Source organism: Yarrowia lipolytica, chromosome 1A (assembly GCF_001761485.1).
Source record: "Yarrowia lipolytica chromosome 1A, complete sequence".
Classification (NCBI taxonomy): domain Eukaryota; kingdom Fungi; phylum Ascomycota; class Dipodascomycetes; order Dipodascales; genus Yarrowia; species Yarrowia lipolytica.
Genome location: NC_090770.1, coordinates 1,124,343 through 1,150,356, shown reverse-complemented (window position 1 = coordinate 1,150,356; position 26,014 = coordinate 1,124,343). Strand labels below are relative to the sequence as shown.

At 51.2% G+C, this 26,014-nt stretch overlaps 10 protein-coding genes, 4 non-coding genes and 1 pseudogene across 14 annotated transcripts; 10 read left to right on the top strand and 5 right to left on the bottom strand.

The window, feature by feature from the left end:
* Positions 1-289: 289 nt before the first annotated feature.
* Positions 290-1,288, top strand: YALI1_A11500g (uncharacterized protein; the record flags this gene model as incomplete). The annotated part of the gene is made up of 1 exon (XM_499982.3): positions 290-1,288. One exon carries the CDS (start codon positions 290-292, stop codon positions 1,286-1,288), a length of 999 nt encoding a protein of 332 aa, XP_499982.1.
* A 944-nt stretch (positions 1,289-2,232) lies between these two features.
* On the top strand, positions 2,233-2,309 carry YALI1_A11481r. The gene has a single exon. It is a non-coding gene; the product is annotated as a tRNA-Ala (tRNA).
* A 329-nt stretch (positions 2,310-2,638) lies between these two features.
* On the bottom strand, positions 2,639-6,403 carry YALI1_A11439g (uncharacterized protein; the record flags this gene model as incomplete). The annotated part of the gene is made up of 1 exon (XM_499981.3): positions 2,639-6,403. One exon carries the CDS (start codon positions 6,401-6,403, stop codon positions 2,639-2,641), a length of 3,765 nt encoding a protein of 1,254 aa, XP_499981.3.
* Positions 6,404-8,519: 2,116 nt separating this feature from the next.
* On the top strand, positions 8,520-8,611 carry YALI1_A11418r. Its single transcript has one exon. It is a non-coding gene; the product is annotated as a tRNA-Phe (tRNA).
* A 198-nt stretch (positions 8,612-8,809) lies between these two features.
* YALI1_A11415g (uncharacterized protein) lies at positions 8,810-10,687 on the top strand (the record flags this gene model as incomplete). Its single annotated transcript, XM_499980.3, has 1 exon — positions 8,810-10,687. One exon carries the CDS (start codon positions 8,810-8,812, stop codon positions 10,685-10,687), a length of 1,878 nt encoding a protein of 625 aa, XP_499980.1.
* A 138-nt stretch (positions 10,688-10,825) lies between these two features.
* On the bottom strand, positions 10,826-10,915 carry YALI1_A11394r. Its single transcript has one exon. It is a non-coding gene; the product is annotated as a tRNA-Phe (tRNA).
* A 138-nt stretch (positions 10,916-11,053) lies between these two features.
* YALI1_A11377g (Compare to YALI0A11286g, Misc non-coding, similar to uniprot|Q00416 Saccharomyces cerevisiae YLR430w SEN1 positive effector of tRNA-splicing endonuclease) lies at positions 11,054-12,637 on the bottom strand (annotated as a pseudogene).
* Positions 12,638-14,570: 1,933 nt separating this feature from the next.
* On the bottom strand, positions 14,571-14,657 carry YALI1_A11357r. Its single transcript has one exon. It is a non-coding gene; the product is annotated as a tRNA-Asp (tRNA).
* Positions 14,658-14,799: 142 nt separating this feature from the next.
* On the top strand, positions 14,800-15,573 carry YALI1_A11355g (uncharacterized protein; the record flags this gene model as incomplete). The annotated part of the gene is made up of 1 exon (XM_499975.3): positions 14,800-15,573. One exon carries the CDS (start codon positions 14,800-14,802, stop codon positions 15,571-15,573), a length of 774 nt encoding a protein of 257 aa, XP_499975.3.
* A 143-nt stretch (positions 15,574-15,716) lies between these two features.
* YALI1_A11345g (uncharacterized protein) lies at positions 15,717-16,189 on the top strand (the record flags this gene model as incomplete). The annotated part of the gene is made up of 2 exons (XM_068281731.1): positions 15,717-15,773; positions 15,821-16,189. The coding sequence occupies 2 exons, from the start codon at positions 15,717-15,719 to the stop codon at positions 16,187-16,189; spliced, it is 426 nt and encodes a 141-aa protein (XP_068137832.1).
* An 89-nt stretch (positions 16,190-16,278) lies between these two features.
* Positions 16,279-18,396, top strand: YALI1_A11341g (uncharacterized protein; the record flags this gene model as incomplete). The annotated part of the gene is made up of 1 exon (XM_068281730.1): positions 16,279-18,396. One exon carries the CDS (start codon positions 16,279-16,281, stop codon positions 18,394-18,396), a length of 2,118 nt encoding a protein of 705 aa, XP_068137831.1.
* A 1,557-nt stretch (positions 18,397-19,953) lies between these two features.
* Positions 19,954-20,532, top strand: YALI1_A11303g (uncharacterized protein; the record flags this gene model as incomplete). Its single annotated transcript, XM_068281729.1, has 2 exons — positions 19,954-19,963; positions 20,015-20,532. 2 exons carry the CDS (start codon positions 19,954-19,956, stop codon positions 20,530-20,532), a joined length of 528 nt encoding a protein of 175 aa, XP_068137830.1.
* Positions 20,533-21,031: 499 nt separating this feature from the next.
* YALI1_A11293g (uncharacterized protein) lies at positions 21,032-21,562 on the top strand (the record flags this gene model as incomplete). The annotated part of the gene is made up of 1 exon (XM_068281728.1): positions 21,032-21,562. One exon carries the CDS (start codon positions 21,032-21,034, stop codon positions 21,560-21,562), a length of 531 nt encoding a protein of 176 aa, XP_068137829.1.
* A 246-nt stretch (positions 21,563-21,808) lies between these two features.
* On the bottom strand, positions 21,809-23,377 carry YALI1_A11270g (uncharacterized protein; the record flags this gene model as incomplete). The annotated part of the gene is made up of 3 exons (XM_499972.4): positions 21,809-22,887; positions 22,947-23,323; positions 23,367-23,377. 3 exons carry the CDS (start codon positions 23,375-23,377, stop codon positions 21,809-21,811), a joined length of 1,467 nt encoding a protein of 488 aa, XP_499972.3.
* A 1,147-nt stretch (positions 23,378-24,524) lies between these two features.
* YALI1_A11258g (uncharacterized protein) lies at positions 24,525-25,676 on the top strand (the record flags this gene model as incomplete). The annotated part of the gene is made up of 1 exon (XM_499971.3): positions 24,525-25,676. The coding sequence occupies one exon, from the start codon at positions 24,525-24,527 to the stop codon at positions 25,674-25,676; it is 1,152 nt and encodes a 383-aa protein (XP_499971.2).
* Between the last annotated feature and the right edge of the window lie 338 nt (positions 25,677-26,014).

Sequence of the window (26,014 nt, the reverse complement as noted above, 5' to 3'; positions counted from 1 at the left end):
TTTTAATTTATTTTTAACTTAAATCTTTCACTCAATATTTCACGCGTTATACACTGCGTCGCGAACCATTCTTCTTCTCAAATCCGTCCAAATCGACTTGAAACAACTCTCAATCCCCCATATCACATCCTACCACTCCACATCCTTCACAACCGCCAAATACACCCACCAACGACTTCATCATCTGCCGCGAAATCTCCAACCTCCAAACTCTATTTCGCCAACATGTCTAATAATTAGCACCCTCCATATTTACGCGTCAAACTACTGTACTGTTCCTACACCACACATGACAGCTATCTTCACCAAGGAAGCGGCCAACGCGCTGAAAAGCCACAAAGCCAAGGAAAACCTGGGCTGCGAATCTCTGACCCAGCAGATCCACACTCTTCAGACAGAACTTCTCCGTTTAAGCCGAGAGACGGTGGACGCGTTCGACAACGACCTGGACGTGGAGTCCTCCGATCTGCCCATCTACGACCGACAATCGACCATTTCACAGCTCGACCGGGCCGCCACGGAGCTCGCTCTGACTCAGGGACGCGTGGACGTGCACAGCGACATCTTTGACAAGGTGGTGAACCAGGTCACGGAAGCCAGCGAAAAATGGGTGGCGTGGGAAAAGACAAACAAGGAGAAGGAGAACCAAAGCCCCGATCATACCCCAGATGATGACGAACAAGAGGGAGATGGCGTGAAGGACGCAAACGAAAACGCACCCAAAGTGCCGGATATCACCAAGCTGTACGCAACAACGCTGGCCAAGTCGCTGCCAGAGCCCACAAAGAAATCACGTGCGCTGATGCTGAAGAAGTCGCGTGATCTCAGAAAACACAAGGAGACGCTGCTGTGGATGCTCATGCCCGAGATTGATCTTGGCGACAGCGACAAGTGGTGGATTTCTCTGGGAAGTCTGGTTTCGAAACACGTGGGACGGGAAGGCCTGGCCCCCGAACCCAATGGGTATGGCCTTTCGGAGGACGATTCAGACGACGAGCTGTTTGTGTCTCGAAAGTCCAATCTCAAGTGTCCCATCACACGGGACTATTTGGAGAACCCTGTACGAGCGATTGTGTGCAAGCATCTGTTCTCTGGCGAGGCTTTCAAGCAGTGGCTGCAGCAGACCCAGGGCCGAAACCAGTGTCCTGTTGCCGGCTGCAACAACCACCTGCGGAGGATGGCCGATGTGGAGGCCGATGAAGATGTGGTTAGACGAGTCAAGAGACTGAAGAGAAACGTGGAGAAGAAGCACAAGGAGAGAGAGACACTCGGTACGCAGCGGATTTAGATGTCAGTGCTGGGGGTTGTTCCATGTAAGGAACGCTGTCCCAGTGGACATAAGGAATGTATTTATAGGAGACTCTTGAGAGTAATATTGGAGCGTGTAGTGATGAATGAGTACTTGTGCTGGGACGACTGGAGTGACTTGGACATCTTTGGAGGGTATGAAAATGTAATGGCAAGATAGTATATCAAAACAGCTCCGTTGTTTATCAAGTCGTAGATCGACTCTCCCCATGGTTTCAGCGGTGGATGTGGGTTCTTAGAGGTGTCTGACGACGACCCAGGACTCCAGCAACGACCAAGGACTCTAGAAACGACTCCATCCTCTGGAAACGACTCCCAGTCCTCTGGAAACGACTCCAGTCCTCTGGGAAACGACTCCAGTCCTCTGGAAACGACTCCAGTCCTCTGGGGCACTCCGATGGCCGTCGGACGACACTCTTGAAGTCTAGAGACTCCTGTGAGACTCAATTGACGACTTGGTGAATACTCGACATAATCTCAAATATGGAAGATGGAGCACTGAGAAAATGACGACAAGGTCAAGAATCAATTATATATACCATCAGGCTGCAATTACTTTAGTATCTCAGTTCCACACGTCCACACTTGCTCCACAACCTGTCGTACAGAAGGTACTGCTGCTCCGACCCTACCAAGTCGCTGTTTGAATATCCCACTCTCACGCTGCTAATATTGATCATATTACAAAAAAAACAATACCATTTGAATCAGCCAAACTATCTCATTCCAGTGGTTTTTTAGATTATTGAAAAATATCACGATATGAGATTTTTTAACTCTTTTTATTTTATTTTATTTATTTTATTTTTATTTTATTTTATTTTTTTTTTATTTTATTTTATTTTATTCTAATGATTTAATTTCAAATTTAAAACTTCCAACATTGAACTGAAAATCGGTCAGCTCCGAAACCCCACAGCTCAGGGCGTCTGGTGTAGTTGGTTTATCACCATGCGCTTTAGCATGACGCGAGGTTCCCCGGTTCGATTCGGTGGGTGTCGTCCAAATTCACGTGACGGTCACGTGTTTTTTTTGACGAGAGATGTCATTTCTTTTTTTGTTGGTTTTTTTTGGACCAACTTTTTTCACCAAACATGACTCAACCCCCAACTAAAATAGTTGAAAAAGTTGGTCAAAAAAAAAAAAAAAAAAAAAAAAAAAAAAAAGTGATGTTATAATTAATGAATGTATTATGCTGTAAGAAAACACGCAGATCAAATGAATATGTCCATCTATATATCATCCTAATCAATCCGCAGAGAATGTCATTACACCACCAATTCTCCGCCATTTTTATACATATTAAAATGATCAATTAATCTATCCTCCACTAACCTTCCAAGGCCTGCAATTTGACGAGCTCGTAGTACTTTGATCTGTTTGCCAGAAGTTGCTGATGAGTTCCACTCTCAAGAACGACTCCGTTTTCAAACACGAAAATCACGTCGGCGTTCTGGATCGTCGACAGTCGGTGGGCAATGGCGATGGTAGTTCGTCCCTTGGCAGCGGCGTCAAGAGCAGCTTGAACCACCTTTTCGGACTCCGAGTCCAGAGCTGAGGTCGCCTCATCCAGCAGAAGAATCTTGGGATTGCGGATGAGAGCTCGAGCAATGGCTATTCTCTGTTTCTGGCCTCCAGACAACAGAGAACCCTTGGAGCCACACACGGTATCGTAGCCTTCGGGCAAAGACATGATGAAGTCATGGATGTTGGATTTTCGAGCAGCCTCGTATACCACCTCGTCAGTCACGTCCGGATCCTGTGTTCCCAGCAAAATGTTCTCTTTGATGGTGCCCGAGAACAGAATGGGTTCCTGCTGCACCAGAGCCACCGCCTCGCGATAGGAGTTGATGTTCAAGTCTGCGAGGTCTAGGCCGTCCAGAAGAATCTTGCCGGACGTGGGCCGGTAGAAGCACTCGAGAAGACCGACGGTGGTGCTTTTTCCGCATCCTGACGAGCCCACCAGGGCTACATATTGGCCCTGTTTGATGGATAGGTTGAGACCTCGAAGAACCGGCACCTGCATCCGCGTGGGGTACCGGAAGTGCACGTTTTGGAACTCAATGTTGCCTTTGACGTCCTTGGGGTCGATCTTGGTGCCTTGGTCGGACCACCAGTCAATCTCGGGCTCCACCGCCAGCACGTTCATGATGTTCCGCGTGCTTCCGGCGGCCTTGCTCATGTCCGGCGCAAAGGTGAAGATTGAGCCCGCGGACTGTGAGCCAAAGACAATGGCAATGAAGGCCACGAAGAAACGGAAGGGCGAAATGGTGTGGTGCTTGAGCAGAATTCCGCCGTACCAGAAGGCCAGACCCATGATGAGAGGCGACAGGGACTGGGACAGACCAAAGAGAATGGACGAGAAGAAAATGGGCCGTTTGGAGCCCTGAACCTGTCCCTCCACTGATTCCTTGTAAGTCTTGTAGACTTGGTATTCACGGGTCAGAGTGGTGACGGTTCGGATGGCGTTGGTGTTTTCGCAGGCGTAGGAGCCGGACTGCTCGTAGGCGAGTTTGGCCCGGTTGTTGAGCCATGTGAGCACGTAGTATCTGCAGAAACCGCATCCAATGAGAATGGGGATACAGGCGCCGCAAATGAGACCCATTCTCCAGTTGAAGACGACCGAGACCACGAATCCGGCCACCACGGTCACAATGGACACGAGAATCTGGCCAAACGTTGTTCCCGAGAGTCCTCGGACGTTGTGGGCGTCTTTTCCGAGATTCGAAGTCAGACTGCCAGTGGTGTTCTCCTCTCGGTCAAAGAAGCCAATGTCCATTCTGAGAAACTGCTTAAAGACCGCCAGACGCAGTTTTCGCACCAGTCGCTCTCCCGCAAGAGTGAGAATGGAAATCTCCGCGTAAAAGGCCACCATTTCGATCATGGCAATCATAAAGAAGAGACCGGTGTAGGTGTTGATCAGAGACCGCATGTGGGGATAGCCTGAGGGCGGAGTCATGAAGGCCTCGATACATTTGGCGAAAATGACGGCCATTCCAGGATAGCCAATGCCCCCCACAAAGGCACACGCTCCTCCAATCAGCAGCAAAGTGGTCTCCTCCTTGTTGTAGGAGTACACGAATCGAATCATCTCAATGATTCCCTGCTCCTTGGTGTTGTATTCCTCCTCATCTTCACTGAAGGAGCTCATAGTCAGAGACTGGATTGCCACCACGTCTTCCTCGAGTTTGTCGTCAGCGGCCGTGTCTGAGCCGTCGTCATTCTGTTTCATGATAGTCTGCGAGTTGACCAGCGAAAAGTACATGCCCTTTTGCTCAATCAACTCATGATGGGTGCCCTGTTCCACAATGCTGCCCTTGTTCATGACCACAATGAGATCGGCGTTCTTGACCGTGCTGAGACGATGGGCAATGACAATGGTGGTTCTGTCCGCCGCTGCCTTGTCCAGTGCGTCCTGAACAATGCCTTCACTCTTGGTGTCGAGTGCAGAAGTGGCTTCGTCCAGCAACAAGATCTTGGGCTCTCTAACAATGGCCCGGGCAATAGCAATTCGCTGTTTCTGGCCTCCTGACAGCAGAAAGCCCCGGTCTCCAACATTGGTTTCAAACCCGTCAGTCAAGTCCTGGATGAAGTCGTAGGCGTTGGCTTGACGGGCAGCATCCTCCACCAGCTGACGTTTCTTCTCGGGGTCAGCGTTCTCATGGGGAGTTCCAATCAAACCGTAGGCAATGTTTTCGTAGATGCTGACGCCAAAAAGAGTGGGTTCCTGTGACACCAGAGCCAGCTGTTGTCGCAGCCATCTCACGTTGAGCGAAGAAATGTCTACTCCGTCAATCGTCACTTTTCCGCCGAGAATTTCGTAGAATCGCTCGAGAATGCCAATAATGGTGGACTTTCCGCTGCCAGAAGCGCCCACAAGCGCCACAGTCTGCCCTGGTTTGATCTCCAAAGAGAAGTCGTGCAGAACAGAAACATCCGGTCGAGACGGATACCGGAAGTTGACGTGCTCCAGCTGAATGTGGCCGTGAACCTGGTCCAGCTTCTGACCCTCGTCGGAGAAGCTGTCGATGGGAGGGACCCGGTCAATGGTCTCAAAGATCTTCTGGCCAGAGGCAATGGCAGAGCCCATGGCCTGCAAGTTTGGAGCCACATTGCCGACCATGACAGCTCCAATCATGACGGCAAACAGCACGGTCATGATGTTTCCGACATTGACTTGTCCCCAAGACACGAGTCGAGACCCCTCCCAGAAGGAGAGAGCGTAGTTGAGATAGGCAATGGTCCACACCGAAGCAATGGCCGCCGCCGAGCCCCGGCCACGGAAAATGTGGTACTTCATGGACACCACCAGCCGGTCATCGTACTTTTGGGTCAATCTGTCCTGGGTTCCAAACGCAACCACGTTTCTGATGGCTCCAAGAACTTCTTCCGCGACTGAAGACGCCTTGGCGTCGGAAACAATGGCCAGTTTGGCAAACTTGACCACAAAATAGACTGCTGTAGTCATGGCGAACAGTAGGGCGAAAAACGACGACATCATGATCAGCGTCAGCTTCCACGACTTGATGAACCCGATAATGAAGGCCGAAATTATGGCGGCAATGGAGGAAACAATCAGGCCAGCCTTTTCACTGATGCCCTCCTGGATCAGGTTGGTGTCTGTGGTGATTCGGTTGGTGATTTCTCCGGCTCCGACCTTGTCGAAGAAGCCAATGTTCTGGCGCATAATGGCCTCCAGATAATGTGCTCGGATCCGGCCGGTCAGCTTCTCGCCCATCTGGACGTGCATGTACGTTTCGAGGAAAGAAAAGGCGAAGATGCCTGCAAAAAGATAGATGAAATACCGCGCCAGGTAGTTGATCTGGTGGCCGAATTCAGCCGGCGTGGCCCCCTCCACAAAGTACCGGACAAACTCGTTGGTCATGGAGCCGAAAATCAGGGTGAAAAGAGGCAGACACGCTCCCGCACAGGCCGAAAAGACGTACGAAACCAGAATCTCCGCCTTGTCCAGAGGTGTGGCATACCGAAGTAGCAAGGTGCGGTAGTTGACGTTGACGGGCTCACTGGTGGTTTGGGCCTTGAGAATGGCGATGCTCTCCTCAGATAGCCCCTCGTAGGGGTCTTTGGTCGACATGGTGAGGTGAGTGAAGGCCCCTCCACCCCCGATCACCAGACTAGATATATCCAGATAAACTCGAGACTAGGTCTCGGTACTGTTACTTATTGCCGACAGTCTAAAATGAGACCTTGTTGACGGCAAAGTGTGCGACAATGAGAGAATTTTTTGGCGTAAATGAATGATCAAACGTGCTTAGACTGGATTGTGATTATAATATAGCCCTCAAATACCCCGAAATGCCGATTTGGAGGCGTCATTCCATCTCCAATGTTCCATTAAATTTAACCTTTTCGGATCTGCACACCCCGCATCCTCGGCTGCACGAGTTTGGGGGCACTTTGTGGACGTTGTGGCGGTTATTTAGAGATACAGAGCATGTCATCGCCATCTCCAACTCCTCCTGATACTATTGCCGAGTTTAGATTCTCTCTTTGTGCGCCTTTAAGACTAACAGACGAAAAGTTATTTGTCGGTTTCAGCCGCGCCAAACTCTAAAACACGTAGCTCTCGGATCGGCATTTACGAAACGCCGATATACGAGATGACGTGCCTGTGATTGATTTACGACTAGTTGGAGAAGAGCGGTGGGTCGATACGTGGTTGGAAATGGTCTCTCGGGCGTTTGTTTCTAAAAATCCGTCTTTTGAACAGCTGTGCGGGCGATATGGGTTCCTCGACCTAAGAAAATAATTTCTGGCTCTTTCGGGCTCTTCCGGGGAATACAATGAGATATAGACACGGCTTAGAGTACGATATATAGCGAGGGGTTCTTAAAAGGAACTATTTTTGAGACATGTGTTTATGCGGTCTGTATGGATGGAATCTCAGCAGACTGTTTTGAGACACACCTTGGGTCTACTGTGAGACACACCTTGGTGACGTGACTGGATGAGATTGCAGAACCGACAGAGTGAGGACTTCAGGCAAGGCCCTATTATCACTGTCTGATATGGAGATATCATTCAACCATGCGACTGTCACGATGTGCCCGACGATTGGAGTGGCCACTGGGCTCCTTCCAAGTCTTCAGATAAGCATAAAAATGAGTCCTTGTACGGCTTCAACAAGATTGCCCGCAATGTCCAGAGAACAGATAGTCGCATGTTATGCTTGCTCATTTAGCTCTTTGAAGCAATATTTGCTATTCCCGGTTGTATATTTGTACTCAATGGAGCTGTAACAGCTATTCACAGTTGTATATTTGTACTCAATGGAACTATGGCCGTTCCTTCAGAGTGTTAGATGTATCTACCGTGACTGGACCAACTCCTTGATTCTCTTGTGGTGAAGATGAGAGGGGGACCAGCTTGATCATAGACGAGATGTCCATCCTGTAGATAGTATTCCACTGATGTACTAAATCTCTTCTGGTGAATGAGCAAACACACATCCTTCTGGTGTGTACTATTATCGGAACATAGTGTCCCTACAAGTGAGTTGTAAGTCATCAACCATACTTACGGTCTTCTATACTTGGGACGCCGGTCGGGTCAATTCCAGACACGATGGGTTCCAGAATAGCAATATGACGGCAATTGTTATCTCTCACACAGCAGCATTGGAACTTGGCATCTTGTCCTGAGTACGACAGAACTTGCTGAAGCCATCAGAAGACGAGCAAGCTCTGGAATAACAGTAGCCAAATGTTGGCGTGTCGTCGTAGAGCCAGCTTCTTCCAGAGAAATGTCAAAAGGTAAGAGTTGTTAATTCCGGTGATGCCATAAAGTGGGTAATGGTGGAATTTGCTTGGTTTAGATCCAAGTCTTTGGAACCTCCAAACTTCCTCTATGGTTCTGACATGCTGGGCTCTGCTTCATGAGAGCGGAGTGGACAAGTTGTAAATACGGTGTAATGTGAGTGAAAATTCATGCCCAAATCGGCCCAAGAGATCGCACTGGAAATCAGTCCTTCTTTGGAATGGAGAAAGAGAGTCTTAGATTAGCTCCCTACAGATAAAGGATGACAAAGGCGGCAGTTGAAACTTGATTTTTCTAATATCTCAAATATTTCAAGTGGTAGACCCCATACTTATGACCAGATAATCCGTCTAGAGGCTCCATTTTGCCATTGCGGCAGCTTTTTGACATTCTTCGGATCATGATGAAAGTCCATTTTTTCTAACAACAATCACGCGGATTTAGCTCAGTTGGGAGAGCGCCAGACTGAAGTCATTCTTCGGTCAGAGTAATCTGGAGGTCCTGTGTTCGATCCACAGAATTCGCAATTACTTTTTCTTTTTTTTTCCCTCATTTAGCAGTTTTTTTGGTAGTTGATCGATTCAGCTGTCGAGAAATGTCTCTTGAAGCCTTGTTACGTTTTTCAACCACAGTTTCACCGGCAAACTGGCGCATGAAATAAAAAAAGAAATAAGTTTCACCTATAGATAATTTTATTTTTCGCACAATCTGATCCAACATCAACATGGCCAAGGACAAGAAGAAGGACAAGGAGGCCAAGAAGCTGCGAGCGGCGGAAAAGGCCAAGAAAAACGCCGCCAAGGGCGAGAAGAAACAGAAGAAGGTGGCGGCCAAGCAGGGCGAAGACGAGGACGACATGGACATTGACGAGATTCTCGCCAACTACAAGAAGGAGCAGGAAGCGCACGATAAGGTGACAATTACCAACGTGGAGCGGCCGAGCAAGCGGGTCAGTTGCTCCATGTGCACTTCGCCGGTTCACGGCAAGAAGGAGCTGTTTTTGTTTGGTGGAGAGGTGTCGAACCACTCGGGAACATGTGCCTTCTTCAACGACTTGTACTCGTACAACATCAACACGGATCAGTGGAAGAAGATTGAGTCTGGTAACTCCCCACTGCCCCGGTCCGGCCACCAGATGATCACGCACCCCAGTGGAATCATTCTCATGTTTGGAGGAGAGTTTTCGTCACCCAAACAAAACACCTTTTACCATTACGGAGACACATGGCTGTTTGACGCCGAAACCCGAGAATGGAGCAAACTGGACCAGAAGAAGGGCCCCAGCGCCCGATCCGGACACAGACTGACGTACTGGAAGAACTACATCTTGCTGCACGGCGGTTTCCGAGACTTGTCGCAGTCCACCACGTATCTGGATGATCTGTGGGCTTTTGACGTCACCACCTACAAGTGGACTCAGATCGAGTTCCCTCCCAACCACCAGACTCCCGACGCTCGATCGGGCCACTCGTTTGTGCCCAGTCCCGAGGGTCCCGTCATTTTTGGAGGATACTCCAAGGTCAAGCACAAGGGCAAGAAGGCCGTTGTCGGCAAGGTGCATCAGGATGTGTGGCATCTTAAGATGAAGGCCGATATTAAGGCTTCTCGGTGGGAGAGACGTAAGAAGGGACAGTACGCGCCTTCTCCTCGAGTTGGTGCTTCTCTGGTGCACCATCGAGGTCGAGGAGTCATGTTTGGAGGAGTGTTTGACACCGACGAGACCGAGGAGAGTCTGGACTCCACTTTTTACAACCAGCTGTACGCCTACCAGATTGAAAGTAACCGGTGGTTTGGTCTGTCTCTGCGAAGTGCCAAGAAGCGAAAGGCTGCATTGGAACGGGCCCAAATCAGCCGAGACGACGATCTCAAGGCCACTCTTGACAGCATTTTCAAGGACAAGCTGGATCTGGGTGAGGACGGTGAGACTCCTGCGGTTGAGGAGGAGGAGGAGACTCTCAAGGACTCCGATGGAGAGGAGGTGGTGCAGAAGGAGTATCCTATTGCCAACCAACTGCCTCATCCTCGGTTCAATGCTTCCATGACCGTCTGTGACGACGTTCTTTACGTGTTTGGAGGCTCATGGGAACGAGGGGACCGGGAGTTCACTTTGGACACCTTCTATGGCATTGATCTCAACAAGCTGGACGGCGTGAAGGTGTTCTGGGAAGACCTGCGGGAGCTTGAGGAGGCGGACGTTGACTCTGACGAGGAGGATGACGAGGAGGATGAGGACGACGAGTTTGAAGAAGACGACGACGACGCTGAGGGTGTGGAGGAAGACGACGGCGAGGAGGAGGAAGAAGAAGAGGAGGTTTCCAACGAAACCATTCCCGATCCCCGACCCTGGCTGCCTCATCCCAAGCCGTTTGAGGTCCTTCGAGCCTTCTACGTGCGAACTGCAGACAAGTTCCTGGAGTGGGCCCTTTCGGCCGACCGAGAGGCCCGCGGAAAGGATCTCAAGAAGGTCGCGTTCGATCTGGCCGAGGACCGGTTCTGGGAGCGACGAGAGGAGGTGCGAGTCATGGAGGACCACTTTGAGGAGATTGGCGGTGTTGCCGAGGTGGTGGAGCGAGATGTGCGAAGTGGAAAAACCAGACGGTAATCTATAGACTTAGATAGACGGAAAAATAAGACAATTTGAACAATGAGAACTCGTACGTGGCGACAAATGTGGCACATAGAGCAGAGCGAGGAGCAAAAAGAGGCCATTCTCTGAATGCCTGCTGGTCCCAAAAAGAATTGCGAATTCTGTGGATCGAACACAGGACCTCCAGATTTCAAGACTGAGAATTACTTCAGTCTGGCGCTCTCCCAACTGAGCTAAATCCGCAATATATCTCAAGAAAGTGAACTTTCAATATAAACTCCAGTTTGAATTTTATTGCCCGAATGGCTCAAATCGGGTATTTACGTCTTCCAATTCATCCAAACATTGTTTAAATACCAAATAAAAATCCTTTCTTCTATTTTATTCTCTAAATTTTTCATCTATATCGCTAATCAGTCTCCATCTAACATGAGTCGAATCCAACTTCGAACGAGACATCACAAGCAACTCCCGGCTCCCATGTCCCAAAGACTTGGTTCTGAACTCCACGTCGATCTTTTTTTCTCGAGAATGCCGTTCCCGGCTTCTGGAGATGCTTCTCTGGAACCCACCCCTACTTGTGGGCTTTGAAACCGCAGTATGGGACCTGGGAGTCGAGTTGTGGATCTTTAGAGCAGATTGAATACCGTTCTTAACAGTCTTCTTGGCTTTTCTGTCTCTCATATGGAACTCGGAGGCTTCACTGGACATGCCTCTTTGGCACTCATCTCGTATCACAGCTTGTCACTTTGCGTTGACAGAGAGAGTCGAAGAGTTCCCTATGATCCACAGAGATGTTCTGGCTCGAGGTACTGCAACGTTCTTGCGTCTCACGTTGGCCAGAAACCCGACAGTATGAGACTGTGGGTGTGATTTGACACAAAACATTATGATGTCCTTTTCTCTGCCCAGGAATGCAAACTTCCTAATATTGCTTCAGTGTGTCTCTCTTGTACGTATCACCTTTGTGGCGCGTTTTATTGACGATACTGATGGTTCGGTACTTTGACCTGCTTCATCAATGGTCTCTGTTTCGAAACTAAGACCTGAACCTGATTCTCGGCAGTCGCGTTCTTGTACAGCTCTTGCAACTTGCTATGCACTTGGCCCTTGCTCATGTACAGAGTATCCAAGTGCTTTCCCAGTCTGTTAGTTTCGTCTTCCAGTCCCTTGATGGCTGTCATGTCCTGCTCTAGAAGCGTCTTGATAACTTGTTTCTTACCCTCTGGTGTCGACTGAGCAACTTCAGAATCCACCCTCACGACCCTCCCCCCATAATCTTGAGTCCAGAGATTCGTCCCAGAAGTGACTCTCAAGTCGTTTGGTCAGCTCATGGACCGCCGCATTGGAAGGGACACATAACATGATGTGAGTCTGACCAGTTGCTTGCCCGAATCTCGCAAAGCTGAGAAACAATGGCCTTGGTCTTACCTATACCTGGCGGTCCTTGAACCAGAGACAGGTTTCCTGCCAAATTGTCCGCTCCATGAACCGCCTGGACCTGAGACCTGTTCAAAAACTTCTGGTATTTTGCTTGGAGAGAAATATTGGCCAACTCTGGAGCCAGAGGAAGAGAGGAAGCTTGAGGGTGGATGAGCAAGCAGTTGTCTCTCATAAGAGACCATATTGGCCAGATAAAAGCAACAGCAAACCCGCATGGACTCAACTCTCCCGTCAGCTCGTCTAGTCCTGACACGCACTTCACCAGTGTTCTCGCACTCCGTGACCGCATTGATCTCAAATTTGATACCGTTCTGAGTCGCTTGCTCCGAGTCCTGAAACTCCAGGATTTCCTTTCTACTAGGAGCGTAGCACTCCAACAAGTTCAACGGTTCCAAGACCTCGTGATGAGCCGGTGAGGAGTATGTTTCGCAACATGGGGTGCTCGTTCTTAATACTGTCCAAGTTCCACTCCAAAAGATGCGAGTATAGGTACAGTACTGTATGTACATACTTCAGATACATACTTCAGCAGCTCTGATATAGCGAAAAACTGTCTAAAGGAGCCCCAAGAGTCATCTTCACTACTTTTACGGTATCATCTTTGAGGGTGTAAGTAGAACTTGGGCATATCCCTCACTAGCACCCTTAGCCCTCCCCCTAGTTTGAACTTTCAGCTGCCACCCGTCAGATGTGAAAGGTGGATGGAGTATCTGTTTCAATGATTCTGGAGAGCGTATACGTCCCCAAATATTATTGAAAGCAATTGAGCTGAAAAACTGAACTTCCTTCTTCTCCATCTTCACTCACGTATCGAACATTCGTCTCGGACTATACGAGCTCAGAACTTTACAGGATGTGTAGACCCTCGAATACGTGAGGATTTGTTGTTACTATGGAGCTACCTAAGAATACATGGAGATCTTTTTCTACTTTCGAACTTCCCGTTTTATTTACAAGCCAAGTACAAGTGCTGTAGACAGATGAGGACAAGAGGGTCTTGTTGCACAAGGTCAACAACTCTCACAATACAAACACTGTACTTCCTTTCTCAATAAACGGGGGCTCGAAACGAACCTAGGGCTCAAAATGAAGCACTGTACAGTACATACTGAACTTGTACGGAACTGTTGTTTACCACAAGAACACGATTTATCAGTACTTACTGTAGCTGTCAGATCTAAAAATGTGACAGGCGTGAGACAATGAGCGTATAGTTCCTGGACTAATGTCGCAATAGTAAGACAATAAAGGGTTATATCAATCTATAGGTTTTTATACCAAGGCTAGAGGGTTATATAAAGGCTAGAGGTCTTTATATCAAGGCTAAGGGTTATATCAAGGCTAAGGGTTCTATCAAGGCAAAGGGTTATATCAAGGCTAAGGGTTATATCAAAGATACCAGTGTCAATGATGGTTATACAACGACCGGTTCATAGTCTATCGTCGCACTTATCTACTGTCAATGGGTTATTGTGTTGCTGCCATCCTGTGCAGTCTCAACTAACTGTCAACACTCTAGTAATTCCTGAGAATTAGTAGTACCAGTACCGCAAGAACAAATCACATCTAAAGTCCGAATCCGAAACCCGCCTTGATCACGGTCCAAGCCCACTCGGCCCTGGCAGACTATCTCAGAGGATTTGGTGTTTAGTATGTGATATCATCCATGGCATTTTTCCCCCTACTTTTCAGCATACTTACTGCGAGCGAACGAGACTGCCTATCTTACGACAAACCGGTTGAGAATATAATTCTCAACAACTACTCGGTGTCGAACTTGTGGTCTGATGAAGGATCACTAGCTTAGACAACAGCTCATTTAAATGGGACTGGAAGGATCTACAGTTCCCACTGATGAGCACCAGGCGAACGGCTCGGTGGAGTCTACTGGAGGGCAATTTCCGTTGAGACTGTGACTTTGTGTGCTTCATTCTGTCTCTACAATGTGACATGGCGTTGCATCGACAAGACCACCACCGACAAGACCACCACCGACAAGACCCATACCGTGATCTGGGGACACCACCCCATCTTCACAAGTGCGGATTTTTTGATACACTCAGATGCCAGAGTCCCGTCGGGTTTTCAAGGCCGCTGACACGTCTTAGATGTGGATTACCCGAGCAAAATCCCGCATGGCAAGTACTATCTTGTCTGGGAACCATGGACGTTCCATTTTCCAGTCCCGCGCAAGGGGATCCGACGTCCTGACTACGTGAGCTTTCACAAGAATCCGAGTGTAACCAATCTTCGGTCTGATGTTCCGGCCGATCATCTAGTACCATATCACTTCGCAACGGCTTTCACCTTCATTAATTCAAGTATCTTCTTCCGGCCTAAGTAGATTTAGCTGGAATCTGTAGATAACCAAAAGGTTTGCAGAAAGAAAAAAAGGAGACAAAAATACACCACCAACGTGCAGCAAAAGAGACCCCAAGAGAGATGCAAAAAGATACTCCGCAACGGAGAATTGAACTCCGGTCCCCCGCGTGCTGAACATTGTTCTGACAGGCGGAAATTCTAGCCACTAAACTATTGCGGATTTTTTCTTGATTTTCTGAAAAATGTGGTCATGCACAGATGATATTAAGGGTTAGGTTCGGCCAAAAAAAAAGGGTGATGAAGGGATTTTGGATCATTTCCGAAAGTGCACCACAACCACTTTGGATACCAGAAGAGATACCATGGAAGCATTTACCGCGGAGCCACTGGGGTGGATCGTGGAGCAGAATGCGGCGAGCTACTTTGAGACTCAGGACTCGTCCTATCGGACAAGGATAGCCCCCATGTTACCCCTCTACATGGCCAGCATCAGGGGAGACATGAACCGGGTGCATTTGAACACCTGTTGTTTGATAGTGAAGATGTATGTGGACAAGGATCTGCACAGAAACATGGGCTCGCTGCCTCTAAAAGTGATTGTGGAGTGTTTGGGGCGCCTGGGCGCTCTGGGTCAGCACTATGTGCGGTTATCAGAGGACAACGGGGTGGTTGTTTCTCAGAAGTTGAAGGACTCCATCGCCAGGAACACGCCCAGATTGATATCTTTGGTCGTCCGAAACGCGTTTCTGAGCATAATGAGGAGAGAGGGGTTCGATTCGGGCGACTTGGCCGACTTGAAGAGCCAGTTTGAGGCATGCAAGACATTCTACACACAGGACGATTTGAGGAGGCTCAACAACTATCTTCTGAATCTGCAAGAATACAGTGACCGGCCTCAGAAGCTGCAACATGTGGCCAAGCTGCACAGCCAGTCGATAGAGGGCAAGCTGGAGGGCGAGTCTTCTCTCAACCACAAACTCATGGAGTACTGCGACTTTCTGCGCCAGAGGGTCAGCAAGCTGTCAGCTGCAAACCCCAAGCAAATGTTGGAGAATGGGCGTCAAATAGACGCCTTCTGCCTTCCTCTAACCATCGCTGCGACAATGTCTGAGCCTAAGCTTGAGTCGTCGCAGTAGGACACTGAAAACCGTGGAAGACCATTCAAAACAGAAAGCAACGAATCAATGATGATGGACATATCAGACAATGCCATACAGTGCGCGTACAGACACGTCTTTGTGGTCCACACGCCAAGAAACCACCCCGGTCACGCCCACAAATGGCAATTATGTCGATCTCCAACATGAAAGTCATAGAGCAAGTGAAACATAACCATGTGGAGCTGGTCTAACTAAGTAATAGAAGCAGGTAATATGGTGCAAGTGTTGCGTATGGGTAACTGGCGCCTTTTGCGCCCACTGCCCTCGGCCTTGCCCTTTTGCATGCGTATCCATTCTCATCTCGCAAAACCTCTCAAGTCTTGGCCCCCCACCGTACACGTCCAATTGGCAATGCCTCTCAAATGTCAAGAACATCCATTCCGATGAGATCTTCATCTACCATTGCTGTCTCGACTCGCATAGGACGTGTACGTCGCTCTCAGGTGACGAGAACAGACCATTCCGTCGTGTGTCGATCAGCAGTCAAAACAAATTAGGTGATCGGCGCGATCGGCGTTCTGGAATGCAGCGAGAGGAGGCCCTTATACGAGTAAAAGAGAGCAAGGTGTTTGGAAAGAGTTGTCCCAAATAAATGGCTACTGCCACAGCTGTAGGCACTACAGACTACTGGTTAAGAATTACTTCACATCATTATTGTATTATAGTTAGTCTCTCTCTAAGATGCCAGCTGTAGGGGTATCTCTGGCATCTCATCAAATCAGTTGGCAATCAACTAATTTAGAAAAGAGCAAGGAGACCAGCAGCGGCGAGGACAGCAGCGGAGACACCCTTGGTGACAGCGCCGTTGGCCTGGGCGGGGACAGACTGCTCAGGAGCCTGCTCAGGAGCCTGGGGAACAGCAGCGGGTCCGGAAGGAGCAGGGCTGGCAGCAGGTCCAGAAGGAGCGGGGCCGGAAGCGGGTCCAGAAGGAGCGGGTCCAGCAGCGGGTCCAGAGGGAGCGGGGCCGGAAGCAGGTCCAGAGGGAGCGGGGCCGGAAGCAGGTCCAGAGGGAGCGGGGCCGGAAGCAGGTCCAGAGGGAGCAGGAGCAGGGCCGGAAGCAGGTCCGGAAGGAGCGGGCTTACCCTCGGGGGACTCGGGCTTGGGCTCGGGCTTGGACTCACCAGAAGGAGCGGGGGCAATGGTGGAAGCCTCGGTCAGAGTCTTGGTGATACCCTCAACGATGGTGACCTTGGTGGTGAGCTCGACGGAAGCAGAAGGAGCGGGGGAAGCAGCGGGAGCCTCGGAAGTAGGCTTGGGGCCCTCAGAAGCGGGGGTCTCGGAAGCAGGGGCCTCGGAAGTGGGCTTGGGGGCCTCAGTGGCGGGGACCTCGGTGGAGCACTCCTCGGTGATGGTCTTGGTGACACCCTCAACAACGGTGGTGTAGGTGGTCAGAGAGGCGGTGGAAGAAGGAGCAGCCTCGGGGTGCTCGGTCTTCTTGTGCTCGCACTCCTCGCACTCCTCAGTGACGGTGACGGTCTTGCCGTTGACAACAGTGACCTTGGTGGTGACGGGGGCAGTAGACTCAGCAGCGGGGGCCTCGGAGGTAGGAACAGAAGAGGTGGGGGCAGCGGTGGCCTCCTCGGTGGAGCACTCCTCGGTGATGGTAACGGTCTTGTCGCCAATGACGGTGGTCTTGGTGGTCAGAGAAGGAGAGGCGGTCTTGTGCTCGCACTCCTCGCAGGGCTCGGTGACAGTGATGGTCTTGCCGTTAACGACAGAGGTCTTGGTGGTCAGAGGAGCGGAGGTGGTGTCAGCAACGGGAGCCTCGGTGGTAGAGGGCAGCTCGGTGGAGCACTCCTCGGTGACGGTGACGATGACAGTCTTGTTTCCGCCGTGCTCACACTCGTGGCAAGGGACAGTGGAAGTCAGAGTCTTGGTAGTGTAAGAAGCGGTGGAAGAAGAGACGGTGCCGTTGGTGGGGGCGGGAGAGGGAGCAGAAGAAGAAGCCTCGGTGGAAGAAGCCTTGGACTCGGTCTTGGACTCAGTCTTGGAAGTCTCCTCAGCAGAAGAAGCGGGAGCGGAAGAAGAAGGAGAAGAAGAAGGAGCGGCAACAGTGGAGGAGGGGACAGCCTCGGAAGACACACCGGAGGTGGGGCAGACGGGGATGATGGGAGTGGGGGTGGCAGTGGGGGTGGCAACAGCCTGGCAAGCCTCGACGTATCGGAGCAGCTGGTTGTCGACGTTGAAGTAAGGCCACATGTTGTACTGCTGGACACAAGAGGTACACTGGTCAACGGCAGACTTGGTAGCCTTGATCTTGTCGCAGATGCACTTGGCATCCTCACCACAGGAGTTAAGGTCGCCGACAACGGTGTTACAGGTCTTCTTGCAGGTGAGCTTACCAATGATATCGAATCGCTTGTTGAGCATGTTATCGAGGGAAGAGTGGTAGTAAGGCTCGGGGGTACAGGTGGGAGGGGGAACCTCACACTCGGGCAGAGAAGTGGTGACATCGGGGGGAGTGGTGGTGACAATAACGGGGGGAGGAGCAATGGTAGAGGTGGCCTCCTGGGGGTGGCACTTCTTGATGACATCCTCAATCTCCTGCATACCGTACTGGGGGTAAGCCTGAGAACAGGACAGACACTTCTGGGTCCAGGCGAAGCCGTCAAGGAACTGACACTCGCAGGACTTGAGACCCTGACAGGTGTTAAGACCGAAGGAGAGCTTGAAGCACTTCTTGGTGCAGAAGACCTGGGAGATCAGAGCAAGAGATCGCTTCTCGTTGGTAGAGGCGGGAGCGATACAGGTCTCCTGGGCAGCCTGGGAAGAGGTGGGGGCAGGAGGGGGAGGACCTGAGAAGTGGGGGGGGGCAGGAGGGGGAGGAGGAGCTGGGTGGGGGGGGCAGGAGGAGGAGGAGGAGGGGGTGGGGGTCTGGGAACCTGACTGAACCGCTCTTCCGATCTAACTCCACCAGCGGCGGGCTTTCCAAGGAAGATGGGGTCGGCGACGACGATGCTGGCTGCGGCAGCGATGGCAATGGCAGAGAACTTCATTGTTCGACTGTAGTTGGATATGAATGAAAGTGGTGGTCGAAGTGAACGAGTGTGACTGTTGAGGAAAGGAAAACTGAGGGGTGCGGACCCGGGTATTTATGCGTTTGGAGCCTCTCTCTGGCTGGCCTGTTTTTTCCCGCCTAACACACACGCACACGCACACACGGTTCACCATGTCCTCGTCTTTTAGGCGCAATGGCGATCTCGACCGTCGATCCTCATGATTTACATTCCAGGGCTCGATCGACCGACTGGGGAATGTGTCGAGTGGGGTACTCGTCGTCTGACGACTGGGTATCGTGCTACGGACTTGACACCGGGTCCTTGTCCTTGCTGGTGGTGGTGGGTTTGAAGATATCTCGTATCATACATGTAGTGTCATGGACAAGTCCACCGGTCGTGCATTCACACACCACTTTCACTGCTGCTTGCACCTGACAGGGGTCGGGCTCCCAAAGCCTGTTGACAATGGGAGCGAGTGTGCGTGTGAGAAGTGCGGTAAAAGGCTGTTTGGAGCGTAAAAGTGGGTTGGCAGAGTCTCTTTTCGCGACTCTTCGCGTTCGCACCCATAGTGTTTGCCGTGGACCGTGCGTGTCGCTGCATTAAGGGGCATGCTAGTGGACAGGCGCGACTGGTGCGACTGGCAGGTGCGACTGGCAGGTACCACTACCGGTGAGCTATCGTCTTTGGGTGCCCACCACCCCAGGTCAATCATCACCACTTGCTATGACCATTGCCCACATTCTCCAGCCTCTGCGGCATGGTACCGCCACCCAATCTAGCCACAAGCTCGCAGATCCCTCAAAGTAGCAACCATGGCTGCCCAGGTGGTGGGTCGCACCTCTTGTTGTCCCTGTTGGGAGAGATCGGCGTGAGAAATGGATGTGCGCATTTTCTCGCACAGGGTTAGTCTTTGCAATAGGCTTGGGTTAGCGTTTGACCGTGACTGGACGTCTACAAGTGAGTGTACGAGCGGAAGTGTACGAGCGGAAGTGTACGAACAGAAGAGCACATTTGTCTGGCAGTCACGTGGAAGATGTGGAAGATGTCGCTGTCGGGCAGAGTCGTCGCGCTGAGTCGTCGCGCGGAGTCGTCTGACAGTCAAGTTGGTGGGCGTAGATATCCACATTCGAATCGGTCTGCATGGCGTGTCGGAACGTGCAATTCGGCTTAGTAAGAACCGTGGTTGGCGACCGTACGGTACAAGTACTGGTACACCTGTCGATAGACCCTGATTACGCGATATGTGGGATATTATTTAGTCCGTTATGCAAGGTACTGTACTGTACTTGTACTATACGAGTCTCGTTTAGTTTGTCTAAGGTACACTCCACAATGTAGGGACCAACGGTAATTCAGCATGAGTATCGGTGAGTTGGTATAGGCCAAGTGTTACAGACACACCATTCGACTCCTTCCAGTTGGTTCAGCCATCCAACCATCCAGCCATTCAGCCATTCAGCCCACTCAGACTGTTCGGCCATTCAACCCTTCCACCATCTTTCACCATGTACACCCGCTGACCCCTGCAAAACATGCGCCGTGCCTGAGTGCCTGGTCCCTGAGTGGACTGAACATTGTTGTTATTGCCACAACGGGCCGAGCAAAGTTCAAAACAGCCCGAGTGAGACCAGCACCAGTTGCAAACGCAGTCGCCGGCTCCGAGACGTGGTGCAAGGGTACACTCGTTTCTTTTTCCTCCCACACTGTACAGTGTAGGCAGGGGTCCGTCGATGCAGACAGGCGCATGTATCGACGCGTGATGCTGAAGCGAATGGGGAGAATTGAGCGGACGAACCGACGAGCGCGCGAACGAGTGTTTTACAAGCTGTTTGGCCGTTTATCACCACTGTTTCACCGCGTCTTTGCCCTCAACTATACAAGACACGGCACCGTACATGGTATGGATCACGATGCCCACAGCAAAAGCCCTCCCTAGCCACAATGTACCAGTACAAGACACTATCACATGGCGTAAACCTCACTCGGGCGTCCTTGTCGTCTCCGCTCAACGCTTGGCATGATGCACGCCCGTCGCCATGTCTTCCCCCTCACCACCTCCTATGCCAAGGCCTTGGTGATGATCTCTCGGTGGAATGGGCAGTAGTAAGTGGCTGCATTTTTTTCGTCGGCGCCTCCGCTGCGAGATGGAGGCATCCCTTGCGTCGTCTAATTTTACCTCTCCCAAAGTCGGGACAAAATGGGGAGATTCGCCTCGTGTTGTGTCGATCATCTTCTCTTCGGTGCAGCCGACGATCTTTCATACACCAGACACGGCGCCAGAACGCGTCGTCAGACCGGAACAAACAGGCGCGCCAATTAATGGAGATCCTCCATCGCGTCACCATGGGCTCATAACATGGCACATTGATGCCGGGTATGAAAATACGAGCCAGCGGCTTGTCTAGGCGTAGATCCTAGAATGTATCTGTCGAGACATGGCTCTGGCATCAGAATGGACGCTATTGAACGCCCAAGCCCACCCATCAACTGGTTGGTATAGTTGCCCACGTGCTACGAATTGCAAGTGTACATCCACTTGTACCGAGTCTCTCCGTAGATCAACAATGTACACTGGTACAACCAACATACAAACACACACTGTACTCTGTCGACACCAGAAGAAGCAACTCTCAATATTACACCTCGTTGCCCATCTCCGCCCACAATGGACATTGTCACGCACCAAGACCCTGGCTTGGCTGAAAACGATCTTCACCTCTTCCAATCGGAGACACGGATCCCCAGCGACATTCCAACCTCCAAAGGGCGCTTCTGAGGCAAGAATGTGCGAGAATATGATCACCAAGCCCCCAACTTGCCATCAAATCGAGCAAACACGTACGAGTGTACGCTACAGCACCATAACAGACCATCAAGACCAATCCGGGGTCTATTCAAACATCTCCAACGAACATAGCATAGCGTACGAATCACAATGTCCAAAGCCGAGAGTAACGCCATCATAGGAGGTCAAAAAGAGTGTACAATGCCATCTCAATTCATTTCACGTCCCGGCCGGTGAACATTCTGAACCGGTCAGTGGAACAGTTTCTACGTACATGTAGTTCGAGGACCGCAACTGGTACGTTAAGGACCATAACAGTCCATCAAAGATTGTTTCTATTACCTCTGTCCATCACGTACACTAAAGTAAACACAAACATTACACCAAGATTTTACTAATTATACAGTACCAACAAACAAGAACCCACTTAAGAGTTCATGTAGGTGGAGGGATCAACACCCTCAGCAGGGTAGGGAGCGATGTTAACCTCGAATCGCTCCTGGATCTTAGCAAGAACCTCCTTGTCCTCAGGGGTGGAGACAAAAGAGATGGCCAGACCCTTGGTTCCGAATCGACCAGCTCGACCGACTCGATGGAGGTACTGGTCAGCCTCGGCGGGGAGATCGTAGTTGATAGCCAGGTTGATTCGCTCGATATCAATACCTCGACCAAAGACATCGGTGGAGACACAGATTCGCTTCTTGAACTCCTTGAACTCCTTGTATCGGGCAATTCGCTCCTCCTGGGGAATACCAGAGTGCACCGCGGTACAGGGGAATCCGTTAGCATTGAGGACCTGAGACAGGCCGTTAGCTCGAGAGGTAGACTTGACGAAGATGATAACCTGGTTGAACTCGAGGTTGTCGAGCAGGTCGCCGAGCTTTCGGTTCTTGGACTTCTCCTCAACGTCGACATAGTACTGCTGGAGACCGTGCAGGGTCAGCTTTCCTTCGTCGTCCACAAGAATCTCCAGAGGAGAAGACATGAACTTCTTGCAGATGGGTCGGATCTCCTGGGACAGGGTGGCGGAAAACATCATCACCTGCTTCTGTCGGGGGGTCACTCGGAAAATCTCCTGGACATCTCGTCGCATATCAATCTGGTCGAGGACCTTGTCACACTCATCGATGACAAAGGTCTTGACGTTGCCGAGTCGCAGGTGCTTGTCTCGGACCAGGGCGTGCAGTCGGCCGGGGGTAGCGACAATGACGTGGGGGGAGGTCTCCTTGTTCTGGATCAGCTCAATGTCCTTCTGGATGGGGGAACCTCCATAGAAGACGGCGGTCTTGACGTCGGGCAGGTACTTGGAGAATCGGGCGTACTCGTTCATGATCTGGTAGGCCAGCTCTCGGGTGTGACACAGAACGACAACGGAGCACTCGCCGGGCACGGGCTCCAGCTGCTGCAGGGTGGAGAGAACGAAAACGGCGGTCTTACCCACACCGGCCTTGGCCTGACAGAGAACGTCAGTTCCAAGAATGGACTGGGGGATACACACTTGCTGGACTGTGTTAGAAAGAACAATGTGGCGTTTGTGGTTTAATCTTGTTGTTGGTAATACTTACCCTCAGAGGGATGCTCGAAACCACAGTCGACAATGGCTCGCAGGAGCTCGGGCTTGAGCAAGAAGTCTCGGAAACCGGTGGAGTGGATTCCGACGTAGGAGCCCTTCTGCTCGGTGTTCTCCTCCTTGACGGTGGTGGTCTCGGCCTTGGCATCGCCGTTGGAGCCAGACTCCACGGTGGTGGAGGGGAGAGCGATTTCTTCGCTATCGGAGTAGTCGAGGAGTTCTTCTTCGCCTTCGTGGGACATTCTGGGGTTAGTCCTGATGGATCTTGGTGGGGGGTGGCATGGTGGAGAGGGTACAAAGAGGTGAAGCAAGATACAATAACACAGACAGCGTAGTGGGTTGAAAGAGGAGCAAGGTGGCGGGCGAACCCCGCTCCAACTAAAACGACCATTCAAGGTCCTAGGAGACGTCAGACGCGACAAACATGGTCCGTAACAATGGTTCGATTCAGCTGATTCTGATTCAGCCGTTGCAGTTCCACAGCTGCAGAGAATCCACCCGTCCTATGATTCAACTGTCGTCGAGATTTGTCGAATCAACAGCCGATGATCCCACGACGTTGTCTTTCTAACATGATCATTGCATCATAATCATGGTAACGAGAGGCGCAGTCCGGTTTCCGCCGCAAATCCACGTGCCAGCTCGTGTAGGCCGTCAAAAGCCGCAGGGCAAACGTGTTTTTGCCGATGGATTCAGCTCGGAGGCTGGTGTCGTCGTCGTGTGTGTTTTTGTGTCTCAACAACTATCTGTACCCACATGTCCATCGTCGCCGAGCGGCCATCGGGGCATGAAAGGGGCCGTGCAAGGACGCGCTCAAACATGGGGCAGGTGGCTCATGGTGTCCACGGGCTGATTACTTACGTTGAGTGTGATGTGTGGTGTGCGACTTTGGTGGTGACGACAACTGCCACCGAAAATGGGAGCTGACGAACCTTCCCGGGACCGAGGGGGGTTACCCGGACGGAAGGTCAACTGAAAGATGTCAATGATGGCAGAAATGGACCGATGGCGGTCGAAAATCCACGGGTTTTTGGCGCGCCGCGGTCTGTGTCACATCCAACCTGTTTTCCGAGTACTTTTTTTGTTTCATCGGCTCTCGAGCAAGTCCAGTTGTATGGGGTAGGATTTCTGTATTTTTCCTGTATGGTGCCTTTTTCCTGTATGGTGCCTTTTTCCTGTAGGGTGATATGGTAATCGTAGAAGTGGTGTAGTCGCACCAAAGTGATTATTAAGCAGCTTGAGAAAGTCCGATTTTACCAAGTAAACAGAAACAAGAGATATATAAGCGACTTGCGGCCCGCGGTAGCCGCCTTGAACAGCTCCCATGTTGTCTTCTCCAGTTCGAGTCCAACCCCCCCTCGATATATTACACTCAGTTACCCGGCCGAGCAAGTGCATTGTCGACGACATGACGATACAGCCAGACAACACATTAACAGCCAGGGTGACGACGAGCTTCCAGGACCACTAACAAGCGCCACACAGGTCTGCAGCCGACTTTACGCAGTCAATTGACGACCCCCGACTCGACTCGACACAACCGTGCAACAAAAACAACAAGACACACGCCAGCATGCCTCTATTGCAGCTTTCGCTACCCCAAAACGCAACCTCGGGCGGCGACCCTCAGACCCAGCTGGAGCTGTGGCTACAGGAGCACTTGTCTCTGGTGGGCCCGGCTTCGCAGCTGCATCTGCCGCAGTTCAAGATTGGCACTCTGGAGTCGCTGGTGCAGCTGTCCGAGGAGCTTCACAAGACGGACGGCCAGCTCGACGGAGCGCTGGCCAAGGTGGCTGACATCATCGGAGTGCTGCATGAGGGCTCGCCCGCACAGCAGGCGTTTTCCAAAAAGATCAACGACCGGTCGGAGGTGGACTACGTGCGAGACTTCCGATGGAACTCCAACAAGTACAAGACCGAGGGCGTGCCTCTGACCGAGCTCAGCAACAACATCACTGGCGAGGCGCTGTCTCTAGATCAGGACGTGCGGACCCTGTTCCAAAACTACCAGAACGCCAAGAGCACCCTGGCCTCGGTGGACCGTAAGCAGAGCGGCAATCTGTCCATCAAGTCGCTGCACGACGTTGTTGCCGCTGACGACTTTGTGCTCGACTCGGAGCATCTGCAGACGGTGCTCGTGGCGGTGCCCAACTCGCAGTCCAAGGAGTTTGTGGGCTCCTACGAGTCGCTGACCAAGATGGTGGTGCCGCGGTCGGCCCACGTCATCTCCAAGGACGACGAGTATACCCTGTTTGGCGTCACACTGTTCAAGAAGTTTGTGCCCGAGTTTATCCACAAGTGCCGAGAGGCAAAGTACACAGTGCGGGACTTTGAGTACTCTCCGCAGCGGGTGCAGGAGGAGCGCCAGGAGCAGCAGCAGGCCAGCCAGCAGGAGCGCCAGCTGTGGGGCGAGGTGGTGAGACTGGCTCGAACGGCTTACGCAGATCTCTTCAAGGCCATTGTGCACCTGCGGGTTATTCGCATTTTCGTCGAGTCCGTGCTGCGATACGGTCTTCCCCCCAACTTTCTCACAGCCACCTTTGAGCCCACCAACCTCAAAAAGGCCAAGGACGCACTGGTGGAAAAGTTTGGATACCTGGGAGGAAACGCCTTTGCCAAGGACAAGGCCGGCAAGATCAAGAGCGACCAGGGTCTGGGCGAATTTGGTGGTCTGGCCGATCAGGACTACGAGCCGTTTGTCATTTACGAGCTCAAGTTGTATTAGATATTAACATGTTATGAATAGAGCAGTTGAGGGCGCTTGAGCACAACCGTGACTATGAGTCGTTCCTCTGCGTAGATTCTAGTTTTGGAAAAGTTGGGCATACAATACAAGGCGGTTAAGAGAAGCACAATTAACCGGAGTATTTTGTTAGAGGCAAGACTTCTGAATGATCTCGTGTTTTCAGTCACAGTGGAGACTACATTGTAGTAGCGTGATCTCACTCTCCCATGCCTACACTTTGGAGGCTCTAGGTAACGGTAAGTTTAGTTGAGAAATAGTTGAGGGTGAAATTCCGCTGGGGGTTCATTTTCGGTGTTCCAACATATCTGACTCCTTGA